Below are 18,205 nucleotides of genomic sequence, written 5' to 3'. Positions count from 1 at the left end.
TAGTAGTGTTGTCGTTGTTTTAAGTTGTTGAACTAGTAGCAATGTTTGTCTTTAGTTTAACTCGTTGATGAACTTGTATTACTATGAAATCAAACTTTTGGTTCTATTGAAACTTACATTAAGCTTATTATTTGTTGTTACTCTCTAGTTCAAATGAAAATATTGATCAAAATGCAATATGTTAATGTCAAGTTGTCAATCACAAGTTGTTAACTTCTTATGAAATTTGGCATGTGTGACGCCTATGAGAAGGGCACCACCCCAATTGCCATGCCAGAAGGGTGGGAGAGGGGGCGGGCGGCGATTGGTAAGTGGGGGTGTGGCACCTAAGCGTTCGGCGTCACACTGTCGTAAGTGCAATGCCTGAGTCTTAGGCGTCACACTATTAAGGGTGGATGGGATCGGACGCTAGCGTGACCGCGATGCGACGCCTATGGCTAAGACGTCACACAGTATAGTGTGACGTCTAAGCGTCGGGCGCCTCACAAAAGAGTCAGCCGAACGAAATTTTAAAAAACAATTCAGTTTATGAATTTTTTAAACACAGGAATCAAATTTGTTGATATTGCCGGATTTGCACGCTTCACACGCGCGTGCTAGTTGTGCACGGCATCCAGGCTTACGCCCCTCCAAGAAAAAGGATAGTACAGCAGGTACGTCTGTTTTGCGAATCCAAATATCGTCTTACAATTGTCGATCCAGCACGTGATGATTATCCCTAGTTAGTCGTACGTGTTACGATAGCAAAACGAGAACTATATGCTGCTGTTCGGTATAAGAGGCCAGAGAGACAAGTTTCGCCGCCTGAATCCTAAGAGAGCTGCTCGATTAAGGAGCCAAGGAGATAGACATGAATATGCAAACGAAAACTGTATGCATATGCCAATTTTGCCATTTGCGGCACATGCAAGATAGACATGAAAGAGATCGACGCAAACATATAAATGAACTTAAATAAAGAAATGTGAATAAAACGAAACAAGTTGCAGAAAGCAAACAAGTAAACTTAGAGCAACTCCAAATGTACGTGTCAGTTTTGATCGATGCGGATAAAAGAATCGGTCCAACGTGCCGATCCGAATGAACGAGCGTCCGCTTTTCGTCCGTTGGCCGGTCCATTCCCGTTCCAATTTTGACCATTTTTGCGTCGGTATGGATACAAAACGAACGTGCGCCCGCCTACTCTTCCCCATGGCCCGTTAGTCGGTGGCACTTTCGTTATCCTCTCCCACCCAAGATCGGCAACAAACCCTCGTCGCCGACGCCGATCGCTGTCGCCGCCCACTTTTTGGGTGCCTCTTCCAGCAACTGGTGCCGACACATGTCCCCCGACGTCACCACCTCCCACGTCGCCACCATCAATGTCTCACCGACGCAGATCTGAAGCTTCCCAGCTTCACCTCCCCCACGTCGCCGCGAGCAAGGAGTCACCTCGCCGCACCCGCCAGCTCCTTCGCCCTGACGACGGCAAGCTCGTCGGACGCCTCCAGGCCAGCCACCTGGTCCAAGGGAGGTGCGCCTCCCTTCACCTGGCCGACTCCTTCGTCGACGCCCGCAAGCTGTTCGACAGTTTGCCAAGATACAAAATGAACTCCGTCGAGGAGTTCTTTTTTCATAATATCCTTTGCGACTCCGACGATTCCTTGTCATCTTGGCTGCCGTGTTGGTCCATCATCACCTCAATAGCCAACGCTCGTTGTTCCGTGGCTTCATCCCGAGACACATTCCTACGTTGAATCGCAACCGAAAGAGCGACTATTTCTTTTTTGAAAGGACTACTTCGACGCCGCTAACCCACTGTTCAAACATAACAAATTTCGACGGCGTTTTTATATGACTAGGCATGTTTTCAACCGTATTCGAGAAGCAATGATCGGATACGATGATTATTTCGAATGGACAATATGATCGTAAAAGATGACCGTTTGATACGTCTCTACGATCAAGGGTTTCAGCTTCAGGGTGAGAATGTTGTGCCTCAGCATGGAGTAGCGGTAATGTTTGAACAGTTCATACAATTTCATCATAAAATACGTGAATGAAAAACTCACATGTAGCTACAAAATGATTTGGCTGAGCATATGTGGGCTCATGTTGACAACCAATAGATGCATCTTTTTTTACATGTATTTGAGACAAATTTAATTTTTATTTGACTTGTAAAACTATCTAAATTTATTTGGTTGTGAAACCATGCTTTCTATTTTGATTTGGTTGAAACTATGAAAAAATATGTGCATATCTGTTTAAAAACAACGGCAAGCCGGTCACACGGGTAAATTTAGGTCGACGTGTTGGACGTAGTGTCGAACCAAATCATAAATCAGATGGACGCTAAACGGACGGACGACACAATAAATAAAAAAGAAAAAACATTATATGTTTAAGTCGATCCGTTAAAGTTGCTCTTACCATCCGGTGAGCCAGGAGGCGAAGGGGCCCCAACGTCGCTCGCTGCAGAGCCTGGCGCTCCAAAAGTAGAGTCCTCCGGAGGTAGGGTAGGCGGAGCAGATCTCGGCCATGGCTAGGCCGACGATGATGGTGAAGGTACCGGCAATTGGCCAGCCGTACACCATGGTCACCGGCCCACCGAATTGGAGACCGGTCCCATATAACGTAGTGATGCCCGTGAGGACAGACACGATCGAGAAGCTCACCGAGAAGTTGGACAACAGCCTGCCATCCAGCAACATAACAAATCATTGGAAAATGCTTTCGTACAATGAAAGTTGTTCCGTTTGCATCCATGAAAACATAAAAACAAATGAAGCTTGGAGCCTTGGATGCCTGGCTTCAACGGGAAACAAAATAGTTAAAATGAAGTTATTTTTTGGAAATACTTAGGGTGTGTTTGGAAGCAGTTCCCATCCTATGCTAGTTGTTCCCATTTGAAACATGTTGAGTATAAACATGCTCAGTACATGCAACTGCAGTTGTTTGGTAGCAGTGTATGTATTGACGCATGTTGAACTGAGACTGTGTTTGGTAGGCTGCATCAAACGAGACATGTTATGTCAAGACTGTGTTTGATAGCATGTATCTGAGCTAGGTTGCATGAATATATTTTTTGACGCCAAGACAATATTGACACAACATATCAACATTTTAGGGAACAATTCCGACAAAGATATTATCATGACGAGAAAATCAACAATTGACATAACACATATAATAACATAATTTGTAATAGTACACGAGTAGATTCATATTACATAATAACCATAAATTGTAGCAGTGTACGAGTAGATTCATATTACATCAGACATAATAACCATAACCAAAAGGGATAGTTTCAACAAGCATCAACTAACATCAATTAGACTCTCTAGATATGGCACGATCGGCCATGCTGCCCACGGTTATCCGCGGTGTTTGTTGTCTAGCCCTTCTAAACATGACCATCATGTAAGCATAACACCCAATCACTAGACCGACTTCTCTCACAATTAGCTGCCTTCGTTTTCTTGCCATCTCATCCATCTATTATAATACAAACAAATTCAATCTTAGTAGCAAAATATGCAAAAAACGTAACTATGCTGGGAAGGGGTGGAGGCGCCAGTCGGTGGATGATGGATGGTGGAGGCGCCAGCGGAGGGGGAGGGGGAGCGGTGGATGGTGGAGGCGCCAGCCGGTGGATGGTGGATGGTGGAGGCGCCAGCGGAGGGGGAGGGGTGGAGGCGCCAGCCGATGGATCGTGGATAGTGGAGGGGGAGCGGTGGATGGTGGAGGCGCCAGCGGGCCGGCAAGCCGACGGCCTGCTCCTGGCGGAGGGGGAGGGGGAGCGGTGGATGGTGGAGGCTTCGGCCTCGCGGAGGGGAGGGGGAAGAGGAGGGTGGCTATACCTGTGCTGGGGAGGCGACGGCGGGCCGGCGGGACGGCGGGGAGGGGCCGGCGGGCCGGCCGGACGGCGGGGAGGGGCGGCTGCGGCTAGGTCGGGAGCTGGAGGAGGAGGGGGCTAGGTCGGGAGGAGAGGAGGAGGACGAGGGGAGGGGAGCGCTGCGTGGGCTCGGGCACTGGGTCGAACAGAGCTATGCTGAGCCCAGCTCGCCTCTACGCGGGTGCTCTCCTCAGCCTCGTTCTGGACGTTTTTTTACATCAAGTGGACTATGCTGAGGAGAGCCCATACAACCTACCAAACATGTAAAAGTGGGTTGGGGAGGGAACTTTTTAGTCTCATGCACCCTTGTGCATGCTACCAAACACACCCTTACCTTCAGTCGGCAGATCACACACGAACGATCTGCCGCCTCCTCTGTACGATGCGTGTACGCATACTTTACACCTATCTTTCCGTAACATCACGTGTGCTATAAATTTACCCTTTACAACAACACCTATGTTGCAAAAAAAGAAAACAAAGAAAAACTGCAAATATTTTTTTGCAACATTATCTGTGTTTTTTTCGAAACAAAGCTCATGTTGCAAAAAAAATCGCAACTCAGTCTTTGTTGCAAAAAAAAATCCGCAACACAACCTTTGTTGCATAAAAATTCTGTAACAAAACCTTTGTTATAAAAGTTTCTGCAACAAGGTCTGTGTTGCAAAGTAGAAAAATATACACCCTGTTGAATCCGACAGCTCGCAAGGCGGCGGATCTTTTAAAAAGATTCGCCGACCGACGCGTAGCAGTCTCCTTATTTTTTTGAAAGGAAGATAAAATGGAGCTACGTCTAAATAACGAAGCCACGTAGGTTCAAAACTAAACAATGAAGCCACGCCTATTTCCTTTTAGATAAAAAAGATACAACTAAATAATAAAGTTGCAAATGTATAAATTGATTTGGGCCCAATTTGACCAAATCATGCGGACCTCCTATTCCGTCGCTTCAGCACCGCGGAAGGCAATTCGCTCTCACTCCAGCCCCTCGTGGGCTAGCCCATGAACCTGCAGCGCAACGCGGAAAAGCACGCTAGAAATGGATACAGACGAGGAATTTATTTTGCACCGTCGCACTCGAGTAGGCGTCATGCTAACCAATGGAGCAACTAAGAACATCTCCACTCCCCCCCCTCACAACACGCCCTCCCGGGCGACTTTATTTGCGCCGGCGGTGTGAAATCGGCCCAGTCGCGTCCTTTGGAGGCCTTTTTCGTCGGCTCGGGTCGAAATTGGCCTCGGCGGTCCCAGACCGAACCTAGCGCGCTAGGGGTCGCCCCGGGGACGTCGGCGAAAAATGTTTTGGCGCGAAAAAACGTTGTTCCCATCGAGTCAGCGACTCGCCGCGCGGTCGTCGTCCTCATCGCCTCGATTTCACACGGGAATCAATGCGAAGGCTTGTTGGGGCATAGTTTATGCCTAAGTAATTTTGGTGATTGATGACAGTACCGTACAGGACTAACCGTGTGTGTCAAGGTTTCAGGTAACACACGTCAACGACACAAGACGACACGTCTCCTCTCTCCGGGAACGAAAGCACGGCGCTCTCTACGATTCTCTTTATTTGAGTCATAGGAAAGCCGTACTATTAAGAGGGTATCCGTAGTGGAAAGGTTTGGATGGAATCTATCTTTGCACACGCACACTTCACATTCTCCCCTTCCTTATGTTTGGAGCGGCCCTCGCCTATTTCGTCTTGAGTATTTCTGCAAAATGGTCCCCAGCGGTAGTACCGCTGGTTCCAGCGGTAGTACCACTGGACTGCTAGCGGTAGTACCACTGCAGCCAGCGGTAGTACCGCTAGCCAGCGGTAGTACCGCCCCTGGTCAGCGGTAGTACCGCTCCAGGTGCTTTGTTCCACCTACCTAGCGGTAGTTCGTGGACGGACCCTTTTGCGAAGACTTTCCCGACGGTAGTAGTGCTTGTGCACTACCAAGGGGCCAGCGGTAGTACCGCTGGAGGCCCAGCGGTAGTACCGCTGCAGCCAGCTGTAGTACCGCCAGGCAGCGGTAGTACCGCTCCTGCTCAGCGGTAGTACCGCTGGATTTCGGGCAGAGAGTGGGAAAACGGTCTGATTTCCCCCCCCCCACTATATAAAGGGTTCTTCTAGCTAAGGAACCCTATCTCTTACCTCTCTAAGCTCCATTGTTGCTCCACAAGCTCAAAAGTGCCCGATCTCTCTCCCTAGCCAATCAAACTTGTTGATTCTTTAGGGATTGGTTGAGAAGGCCTAGATCCACACTTCCACCAAGAGAAAGTTGATTCCCCCGCCAATCCCTTGCGGATCTTGTTACTCTTGGGTGTTTGAGCATCCTAGACGGTTGAGGTCACCTTGAAGCCATATTCCATTGTGGTGAAGCTTCGTGGTTTAGTTGGGAGCCTCCAAGCTTTGTGTGGAGTTGCCCCAACCTTGTTTGTAAAGGTTCGGTCGCCGCCTTCAAGGGCACCTATAGTGGAATCACGGTACCTTGCATCGTGCGAGGGCGTGAGGAGAATACGGTGGCCTTAGTGGCTTTTTGGGGAGCATTGTGCCTCCACACCGCTCCAACGGAGACGTACTTCCTGTCAAAGGGAAGGAACTTCGGTAACACATCCTCGTCTCCTCGGTTCCACTTGTGGTTATCTCTACCCTTTACTTTGTATTTGCTTATGCTTGTGACTATATCTTACTTGTCTTAATAACTCTCGTTGTTAGCTTCTATAGGGTTCACCTCATTGTCATATTATTTGTGAACCCGTATAGTGTTTACCTTAACTTGTTAAGATTAATTAAAAAGTGGTCGTTGTCTATTAACCCCCCCTCTAGCCAACCATATCGATCCTCTCAATTGGTATCAGAGCCACGTCTCTTTATTAAGGGTTTAACCACCCGAAGAGTATGGAAGGCGGAGAGGAAGTTAACCGTGGGCAACCCGAGGACATGGACTTGACTTCGGTCACAAGGGACGACTTGAATACGGCTATGGCAACCCTCAAGACGTTCTTGACGAGCGAAGTCAAAACCATGCTTAAAGAATTAATTGATGGTCTTAAAAGTTCACCCCAACCGGCTTTAGTGGTTAAACCCACCATTTCCGATTCGGAGGCCAACTCCTCTAAGGAAGCGGCCAAAGGTATGCAACCTGCTTCACCTCACGAAAAGGATGGGACTGGAACATATGCTTCGGTTCCACCTCCCATGACATATGGAGGACCCGTTCTCGCACCTCGTCTTAATCCTGTTGGTCCTCCTCCTAAACTTGTGAAAGGTGACTTTGCTAACTGGGTATTTTCTATTAAGTATCATTTGAATCACAGCTCAACAAACTTGTGGAGAATTATCGAGCAAGGATATTATCCCCATGACCCAAGCAACCTCACTCCAAGAGAAGATGCAGACAATCAATATAATCACTCTGCGTTGTTTATTCTCCAGTCTGCTGTGCCACCTGAAGATCTTCCTCACTTGCGTCCCTTCACATTGGCCAAGGATTGTTGGGAGCATATTATGGTACTGTACAAGGGAAGCTCAAGTATTCAACGGTCCAACTATGAAGTGATACTTGATAAGGCCGATGAGTTTGTGATGAAGGAAGACGAGGACCCTCGTGACCTCTATCGGAGGGTGACTGCTATTGCTGTGGCACTAAAGGATCATGGGAGTAAGGATGTGGATGATACATGGGTCAAGCGCAAGTTTCTCAAAGCCATCATGCCTTTCAATAAAGCCATGTCATCTGTCATTCGTCAGCGGCCAGACTTCTACTCATTGTCTTCCAGTGAAGTGTTGGATGAGTTCATTGCAATGTCAATCATGAACGAAACAGCCGACAATGCACTTGCTCGTGTCCGATCAAAAACCACTTCACCCAACCTTGCGTTGAAAGCAAGAGCAATGCTTGAAGAAGAAGAAGATGATGAGGAAGAGGAGAGCTGCCCTGAAGACACAAAGTATGCTTATCATGAGCACATGGCTCTTGCATCAAGGCAATTCTGGGGAAATAAAAGGAACTCAAGACCCACTTTCAACAAGAACAACTCGAGTGGATTCAAACCCAAACAACGAGTGAGGACATGTTATAACTGTGGCAACGTGAGTCACTTCGTGGCAGAATGTCCCTATGAGAAGAGGGAAGACAACGGAGGCAAGCTCATTCGCAAAGACAAAACCAAATCATTTCCAATCAAGAACAACTTTGTGAAGAAACCTCACCCAAAAGAGATGGTGGCCCTGGAGGAGTATCCTTCTGATGATGATGGCGATGATGATGATACGGTTGCAACGGCAACTGTTTCTATCGCCACTACCTCTTCCCAGAAGGTGTCTCTCTTCAACGCCCCCAACGAAAACCACATCACCAAGTGCCTCATGGCAAAAGGTACCAAGCAGGTAACTCCCATCATTAAGACCAACATTGCTTCTGCTCCTTCATTGTTAAATTGTGTAGAAGATAGTGATGTTGGAGAACTTAATGAGCATGATCTTGATAAGTTTCTATGCACTATTAAGGGAGAACCCAAGAAGCACTTTGTTGCTCTCTTGGAACAACTGGGTGAGGCCACTGACCTCATTGAGTCTCATGAGGAGACCATCTCCGAGCTTCAGGGACATAGCCGTGACTATGCCGATGAAATTGCCGAATTATCTAGTGCTCTAGAAGAAGAGCGCACTCTTCGTTTGGCTCTTGAGGAGTCATATAACGATGACTGCGCTAAAATGCAAAAGAAACTAGATCATGATGTTGTTCTTACTCGCATGCTTAAATCTGAAAAGTATGCTCTTGAAGTTGGCCGTGACAGACTCAAAGAAGAGTTTGACATACTTGACAAGGCCCACAAAGCCTTGAAAGGTGTTCATTTCTCTCTGAAAGAGTCTCATGATCAACTCCAAGCAAAGCTTACCAAGGAGATCTCTACTTGTCCTCCCTTTGTGTTAATTGATAATACTTGTGCAACTAACCCTTGTTGTGAGCATGTTCATCTTGTGGAGGAAAATGCCAAGTTAAAGGAGAAACTTGAGAAGGGCCTTGTGGCATGCAGACAAGGTGAGAAGAGTCTGAACGATCATTTGAGCACTCAAAAGGGTGTTGTAGGAAAGGAAGGACTTGGACTTACCTCCAAGTCAAAAGGTAAAAGGAAGAACAAGGACAAACAATCTCTCACCCTCATGGACATCTTTGTCAAAGAGGGTGAGGGGACTCAGAAGGTGAACAGGAACAAGGTGGACTATGGGAACCCCAAGAAGGGCAAAACCGCTCCTACTAACACAGCCGACAAACTCAATTCCTCTTATGTGTTATGTTGTGGTAGTGATGGGCATGTTTATGCCAGATTTGTTGGTTCCTACGATGAAGATATTGAATGGGCTATCTGGGTTCCTAAGACCCTTGTCTCTAACATGAAAGGACCCATTAAAAAATGGGTACCTAAAACCAAGCCTTGATCTATTGCAGGAGTTTGCTTCCGGTGGGGTGTCATGGTTGCTCGATAGTGGAGCAACAAATCATATGACCGGAAGCAAGGACTTAGTGGTGGATGTGCATCCTTCTCCATCTATGCCCACCCATGTCCAATTCGCCAATGCATCCTCGTCAAAGGTATTGGGATTTGGTAAGGTGGTCGTCTCTCAAGATTTATCTATTGAGAAGGTCATGCTTGTTGAGTCACTTGCCTACAATTTACTTTCGGTTCGTCAACTTGCAATCATGGGTTTTTCCACATTCTTTAATATCGACACCGTGGTCCTCCTAAGGAGCAAGACACTTAAAGTAGCCTATGTTGGACATGTCGAAAATGGTCTCTATGTGGTGAACTTCTCAAAGCGACCCACTAAGACTGCGACATGTTTAATGGCTAAAGTTGACGTGGGCTGGCTTTGGCATCGCCGTTTAGCTCATGTCAGTATGAGATCTTTGCAAAGTCTTCTGACAGGGGACCATGTTCGTGGACTAACAAATGTGAGCTTTGCTAAAGATCGTGTTTGCAGTGCTTGCATTGAAGGAAAGATTCATGAAACTGCTCATCGTCCAATGACTCTTATCTACACTAAGAGGCCATTGGAACTTCTCCATATGGATCTGTTTGGTCCTCCAACATTTGATAGTCTTGGAGGCAGAAAATATTGCTTAGTGATTGTTGACGACTACTCAAGATATACCTGGGTATATTTCTTCAAAAGAAAGAGTGAAACTCAACAAACGATCATCAACTTTGCTAATGAAGCGCAACGTCAACATGAAGCAAAGATCTTGATGATTAGGAGTGACAACGGCACCGAGTTCAAGAACTACACCTTAGATGAGTTTCTAGGTGATGAGGGAATAAAGCACCAATATTCTGCATCATATACCCCTCAGCAAACGGCGTGGCAGAAAGGAAGAACCGGACCTTGATAGACGCTGCAAGAACAATGATGGCAGAATTCAAATCTCCATACAACTTCTGGGCAGAGGCCATCAACACAGCATGTCATGCGTCCAATCGGCTCTACATCCGCAAAGGCTTGAACAAGACTCCGTATGAGATTCTAACTGGAAACAAACCAAATCTCAAGTACTTCCGGGTATTCGGTTGTAAGTGTTTCATTCTTAAAAAGGGAGCTCGGTTAGCTAAATTTGATTCTAGAGCACATGAGGGTATCTTTGTTGGTTATGCTACAAACTCTCATGCTTACCGTGTCCTCAACAAGTCCACCGGACTAATTGAGGAGACGTGTAACGTAGAGTTTGACGAAAATAATGGCTCCCAAGTGGAGCAAAGTGGTATTTGTGATATAGGTGATGAAATTCCTCCCGAAGCCATAAGAAGAATGTGGATTGGTCAAATACTCCCCATTGAGGAACCCCTTGTGGCCGAAGGAGAAGGACAATGCTCTACTCAAGTGGAGCCATCACCCCCACAAGCCCCACATGCTTCCGATGAACAAAGAGAAGACTCTCAACAAGTTGATCAAGCTCACGGTCAAGATCAATTGCCTAACAATGGTGATATGCCCCATGATATTCAAGCACTACTTCAAGACCCTGAACCAGTACAAGATCAAGATCAAGAGCAACCACTAATACAAGATCAAACTAGTGAACCTGCTCAAGTCGAAGGACAAGATGATCAGGAGACTGTCTCACAATTCCCGTCTGGAGCTCCAACAACCGGCTCAAGACGCAAGGGCAAACAAAAGAAACAAGTCGATGCTCCTCCGTTATCTAACGAAGAACTCTTGGAGCGTCGAGCAGCCAAGAATGCGAACAAGCTGAGAGCCAAGTCACATCTTATGAAGAATGTTATTGGCAGTTTAAAAAGGGGAGTATCTACCCGTCAACAGCTTTGGAATTATTGTGAGCATCACGCGTTTGTCTCGTATTGTGAACCTCAACAGGTACAGGAAGCGCTCGATGATAAGGATTGGCTTATGGCCATGCACGAAGAACTAAACAACTTCGAGCGCAACCAAGTCTGGAATTTAGTGCCTCGACCAACGAAGGAACATAATGTCATTGGGACCAAATGGATATTTAAGAACAAGCAAGATGCAAATGGAATTGCGATTCGAAACAAGGCAAGATTGGTGGCTCAAGGCTACTCCCAAGTCGAGGGTATCGACTACGGTGAAACCTTTGCCCCTGTTGCTCGTCTAGAATCTATTCGCATGTTACTTGCATTTGCTTCTCATCATAACTTCAATTACAGTAAATGGATGTGAAAAGTGCATTTCTTAATGGTCCTTTGAATGAGTTGGTATATGTCAAACAACCCCCGGGATTCGAACATCCCAAGCTCCTCAATCATGTGTACAAACTCAATAAGGCACTCTATGGCCTTAAACAAGCCCCACGCGCGTGGTATGAGTACCTTACTGAGTTGTTACAAGATCGTGGGTTTGAAATTGGGAAGATTGATCCCACTCTTTTTACTAAGAGGGTTAAAGGGGATTTGTTCATATGCCAACTATATGTTGATGATATTATCTTTGGCTCTCCTAACATTTCATTCAATGAAGAATTTGCTGCGCTAATGACTGAGAAGTTTGAGATGTCCATGATGGGAGAGTTGAAGTTTTTCCTCGGGTTCGAGATTAAGCAAGGTCTAGAAGGGATATTCATCAAACAAGCCAAGTACACTCAAGACATGCTCAAACGGTTTGAGCTCGAAGATGTCAAACCGGTCAAGTTCCCCATGCCAACCAGATGCAAGCTTGACAGTGATCCCAATGGTAAAGCAGTGGATCAAAAGGTATACCGCTCCATGATTGGATCCCTCCTTTACCTCTGTGCATCTAGACCGGATATTATGTTGAGTGTAGGGATATGTGCACGGTTTCAATCCGCACCAAAAGAAAGTCATTACATGGCTGTCAAACGAATCTTTCGATATTTGGCTCATACCCCAAACTTTGGCCTCTGGTATCCCAAAGGAGCAAACTTCGATCTAGTTGGCTATTCTGACTCAGATTGGGCTGGAGATTGTGTGGAGAGAAAGTCAACATCTGGAGGATGCCAATTCCTTGGTCGCTCTTTGGTAAGTTGGTCTTCAAAGAAGCAGAACTGTGTCTCCTTATCATCCACCGAAGCTGAGTATGTAGCAGCTGCAAGTTGTTGTACACAATTGCTATGGATGAGGCAAACTTTAAAGAATTATGGTGTCACATGTGACAAAGTGCCTCTTCTATGTGACAATCAAAGCGCCATCAAGATTTCCCTCAACCCAGTGCAACATAGCAAAACTAAACATATTGATATTCGTCATCACTTCATCCGTGAACATATCAAGCTAGGTGATATTGAGGTTCACTTCATCCACACTGAAGAGCAACTTGCAGATATTTTCACTAAGCCTCTAGATGAAGCAAGGTTCCGGGAGTTAAGGCATGAGCTAAATATCATTGATTCAAGTAATGTGGATTGAAACTAGGCATATTGCACCTCACTTTACATTCCATCTTGGTCTAGATGTAGGCATGGACATAGGGGGAGTGTTGTTCTCTCAATGAACTCTCCATCCCCCCATTATGCGTAAATCAATCTAGTCTTTCACTTTAGCCATTGTCAAATGGTACTTGTGCTTCAAAGACGAGCATTGGTCATGAACCCAAGGATAATTCTTCGCGGTGTCATACCATTGTCTCAAACATAGGTGGCCTCGGCCACCGCCCCTCCATCCTCTCTTGCGTATAAAGGAGAGGATATACAATGACAAGTCAGTACATTTTCTTGTATGCCATCTCTTTTTTACTCACTTGTCATGTGCCCATGTTCCCCCTTTTCCTTAGCCGTGTTGAAACATGTACAGCGGTAGTACCGCCAGGGTAGCGGTTCTACCGCCAGGACCCCAGCGGTACTACCGCCAGGATTCAAAATCTAACACGACCGGCTAGAAAATTTCTAGGGTTTCGAGGGGGAGCGGTACTACCGCCAGGACCCCAGCGGTACTACCGTTGGCCCGTACCCCTTTGGCTATATAAAGGGAGGGGGAGCCCGATTTTCTCATCTGTTTCTTCTTCCTCGCGGCTCCTCCCTCCCTTAGCCCGAAAACCCCCTGATTGGATCTCACTTCGTGGAGCTCCTTCTCCCCGTTGGTGTGGAAGGGTTGCTTCATCTCTTCTTCCTCCTCCAAAGCCATGAATCCCGGTAAAAAGGCTCCTCCCTTCTTCTATTTTGTTGTTGGTCGTATTCTAGGGTTAGGAGCATTGGGGATTGGACTCATATTTTTGATCCTATGACTAGTTCTTGGATGGCATGAAGGAAATATTTGAGGGGAGATTGTTGGGGCATAGTTTATGCCTAAGTAATTTTGGTGATTGATGACAGTATCGTACAGGACTAACCGTGTGTGTCAAGGTTTCAGGTAACACACGTCAACGGCACAAGACGACACGTCTCCTCTCTCCAGGAACGGAAGCACGGCGCTCTCTACGATTCTCTTTATTTGAGTCATAGGAAAGCCGTACTATTAAGAGGGGATCCGTAGTGGAAAGGTTTGGGTGGAATCTATCTTTGCACACGCACACTTCACATTCTCCCCTTCCTTATGTTTGGAGCGGCCCTCGCCTATTTCATCTTGAGTATTTCTGCAAAATGGTCCCCAGCGGTAGTACCGCTGGTTCCAGCGGTAGTACCACTCGACTGCTAGCGGTAGTACCGCTAGCCAGCGGTAGTACCGCCCCTGGTCAGCATTGTGCCTCCACACCGCTCCAACGGAGACGTACTTCTTGTCAAAGGGAAGGAACTTCGGTAACACATCCTCGTCTCCATCGGTTCCACTTGTGGTTATCTCTACCCTTTACTTTGTATTTGCTTATGCTTGTGACTATATCTTACTTGTCTTAATAACTCTCGTTGTTAGCTTCTATAGGGTTCACCTCATTGTCATATTATTTGTGAACCCGTATAGTGTTTACCTTAACTTGTTAAGATTAATTAAAAAGTGGTCGTTGTCTATTCACCCCCCCCCCCCTCTAGCCAACCATATCGATCCTCTCAAGGCTGCGCCGTCGGTTAGCCTTTCATTGATTCACGGGTATCGCAGTGAAGGCACGGCGACGCACGTCCCGTCGGTTCCTGCCACGCGTTTACATGCCGACGCTCTGCATGCTCGGCCACCTGCGGCTATATAAGGCGATCCAACCCCACCGGTGGCCTCGCACTTCTCACGGTCGACGCTCTCCCCTCTTCTTCTTCATCACCGTCCTTTCTCGCCATCGGCCCTCTTCGCCTTCTCTCCTCTTCTCCACAATGTCCGAGCGATACCCTGACGATGGAGCTGCCGCCAATGGCTTCGGCCGCCGGCACCTTCGCGAGGATGAGGCCCGCCTCCTCTACGAGCCGGAATACCCGGCGCCACCTGACATGAGGGTGTCGGGATCTTGGAGGCTCCGCGCCGGCGGCGTTCCGGTGCCGCCACCGCCCACCGGAGCTGAGCGACGGGTGAAGATTGCGCGCATTAGGTCCGACCTGTCGGAGAATTTGCGCAATCTCCCACGGTACGCCCCCGACAGCGACGCGCTCTGGACAGCGTTCTTTGACCGCCTTCACGCCGACCAGCTCGCCGCCACAAACGATGTCGAGCCCCGCGGCCGACACGGCGACAACGACAACGACGACTACACCGCCTTCTACAAGCTTCTCGGCATGTAGAAGGCGGCGGCGACTAGCGACGACGACTTTACCTCGTTTTAGTTTAGTTTTAATGTTTAATTATGTTTTTTCAGTTTTTGTACAAATTTTAATCAATCTATGAACTTTGTCTCAATTTCGTATGAATTTTGGCCAAATTTGGGGCGATTTTACATTTTTTTTAAACCCTCTTGGGTGCCCATTGGGGAAGGGGGGGACTGCGAACCCGAGCCCCCCAGGGCGAGTTTTTCGCCGGAGCGGCCCCCAGGCTGTGCTATTTCATGCCTCTGGGGCCGAACAGCTGGAGATGCTCCAAGTGCTAACAACTGTTTACATCATGGACCTTTTAAGAACAATTGTATTTGCGCTATTTATTGCACATTATACTCTACAATTTATATTTTTGAATTATTTAAAACATTCTGGACAATGTGTTTTTTAATGTGAACCAAGTTTGAGAGGTCATAGATTTTAAACAAAGTTATCGAACATGCAAAAAAAGTTTGTATATTCAAAAAAAAGTTCACCAAATTGAAAAAGTTTATGAATTCAAAAAAAGTTCATGTTTTTATAAAAAAGTTCAAATATTTTGAAATTATTTGAAAAGATTTAAAACCGTTCAGGAATTTGGAAACAAGCACAAAATTGAAAAGAAATCATGAGTTTTTTTAGGAACCAGGAGGAGTTCTGCCTTTTCATATAGAAGAAGAAGAATTGGCCAGTTAATAAGGAAAACTGGTCGAAAACCGATACAAGAACGACCCACACACCGACCCCGAGGCCACGCATCCAACGAGCCACCAACTCCGTCGCCCGAGCAACCGAAATCGACACCCTACAACCCTTTTCCGAAGCCGCCGCTCCGACTTACAACCAACAAGAACACACGCCGACCCCAAGGTCGTGCTCCGGGCAAGCCACCCGCTTTGTCACCCGAGCAACCAAGCCGACATCCTACAACCATCTCCGGAGCCGCTACTTCGACATCCACACTGGCCCCGAGGCCACGATCCAGCCGAGCCGATGGCTTTGCCGCCCAAGCGAAGAAAGGCAACACCAGACCCAAAGGAAATCTCTGAAGCCGCCGCTCTGACTTCCACACCGGCCCAGAGGCCGCGCACACACCTGGCCGACGACAAAACTCCAAGCCACCAGATCTGACAAGGGACTGGACCTCCAAAGGCATCGCCCCCATGGAGGAAGCGACCGAACACGTCGATGCCCGCTGCGGCCAAGGCCAGAGCTAAGGTTTTCACCCGGAATTTGATTGAGGCGACAAGGGAGGTGAAGGGTCTTCACTCGACGACGCCTCCAAAGACGTTGTCGCCGCCGGCATCAATCATGGTCATGCTAGGCTTTCGCCCGGAGCTCACCAAACCCATTATCGCCGCATCTCGCCGACGTCCCTCACAAGAATCCATGATGCACTAGAGAGCCTGCCGCCGCCAACCACCAGCCACACATGACCAGCAAAAACCACCGCGGCACCTCATGCCATCGTAGCCGCCCCGCTTCAGCCACCACATGCAGCGTCGTTGCGCTGCTATCCTCCACACCTCCGTACGAGACCAACCCGGCCAGATCCGTGATGCCACCCGCCTCTGCCCAGCCTACGCCCGCCCCAGGCCGAGCCAAACCAGACGGGGGGAAGCCCCTCGCGAGCCGCGGTCTCCGTCTGAAACACCTCCGGCGACGCTTCGCGCCCGAGCCGCCCCGAGCCTGCAGCCACACCCCACCAGAAAACTGCGGCCTCCACGCCTCACCACCACACCAACACGCCACAAGCTGCCCACGGCCGCTGGCGCAGCCCCGCCATCCCGCGCACGTATCCAGGCGCCCCAACCCAGATCCAGCAAAGCCACACCAACCAAGTGGCCGAAGCCATCGCCACCATCGAGCACGGGCCACCCGAGACGCCACGCGCCGGCCCACTCGTCTCGGGGTCGCCCCCCCAGCCTCCTCGCGCTGGTCCGCCAGCCGCCGCTGTCCCAGTCAATGGGGCCAGCCTCCAACGTCGCCCTGGGAGAGGGAGAGAGCATCCTCGCCACCTTCTGCAGCGGGGCCCGCCGCCACCGCGGCGAAGGCCGACGGCAGTGGCGGCGAATGGGAGCAGGGAGAGGTGCAGCAGCGGCAGCGACGCTGGGGTTCCTCTGGCGTCGCCTGGGAGCGACTCGAGGGGACGGGGGACCGACGGATGGCATATAAAAAAAGAAAAAAAATATGAGTTAGAAACTAGGTTCCTTGATTTTTTTTAAAACGTCAAGTTTTGAAAAATTCAATCAAATTTTAAATTTTTACATCAGATTTGAAATTTTTCATTGAATCTAAAAACGATTCATCAATTTAAAAGAATACCATATTTAAAAGAATAATCACAACATCTAAAGAAAACTTCAATGATTTTTTAATAAGTCTAGTGAGTTAAAAAAATCATAGACTTTGAAAACAATTATTGAATTTCAAAAAAAATTATCTATTTTCTTAAATCAGGAATTTAAGAAAAAAAAGTGAAATAAAAAACCAAATAAAAACAATCCAGCAACACAAGAAAAAGAAAAAGAAAAAAAACAGTCCAAGTTGAAAACTGCTATAATTAGACTCACAATATTTAGAAGAAAGAAAAATAATAAGACGAGGCATCCAAGTTGGTTACACCATTAACTACCGAAACATGAGGTCCAAAGTTTTATCCTTCACTGACGCAATTATTTGGTAGTTTGGACGAAATAAGAAAAAAAACGTAAATTGACTGATCACAGAAAGGAAGAGAGGGGGGGGGGGGGGGGGAGGGGGGATGGGCTGATCCTAGAATTTAGAAGTAAAAAAGCACTTAAGACGCCGTTTAGGAAATGCAGAAAATGTGCTCCCCCTATTTAACGTGCTACTCCTTCCGTTTCTAAATATAAAACCATCTAGAAATTCTAGTATATACTACATACAAATGCATATAGACATATTTTAAAGTACAAATTCACTTATTTTACTTCGTATGTAACCTACAATGAAATCTTTAAGATGTCTTATATTCCCTTCATTTCAAAAAATTTGTCTTAGATTTGTCTAAATATGAATGTATCTAGTCACGTTTTAGTATTTAAATACATCAATTTTTAAACAAAACTAAGACAAGAATTTTAAAACGGAGGGAGTATTTAGGAAGGGAGGGAGTACATGCTTTTTTAAGGGTCGCGCTACATGCTCGGGAACAAGCCAACGCTCACTCTTTATTTCATTTTTA

At 47.3% G+C, this 18,205-nt stretch overlaps 1 protein-coding gene across 1 annotated transcript in view; it reads right to left on the bottom strand.

Annotated features, from left to right (window-relative positions):
* Positions 1 to 237: 237 nt before the first annotated feature.
* LOC123441757 overlaps positions 238 to 18,205 on the bottom strand; it is an 83,668-nt gene continuing 65,700 nt past the window's right edge. The window contains exon 5 of the mRNA XM_045118011.1: positions 238 to 2,676. Coding sequence (XP_044973946.1) covers positions 2,335 to 2,676 — 342 coding nt within the window. The 3' untranslated portion in view covers positions 238 to 2,334. The remainder of the gene's footprint in view (positions 2,677 to 18,205) is intronic.

The sequence above is a fragment of the Hordeum vulgare genome, chromosome 3H, assembly GCF_904849725.1.
Source record: "Hordeum vulgare subsp. vulgare chromosome 3H, MorexV3_pseudomolecules_assembly, whole genome shotgun sequence".
In the NCBI taxonomy this organism is placed as follows: Eukaryota; Viridiplantae; Streptophyta; class Magnoliopsida; order Poales; family Poaceae; genus Hordeum; species Hordeum vulgare.
Note: the sequence above shows the minus strand (reverse complement) of the source record. Positions and strands in the feature narration are given on the sequence as shown.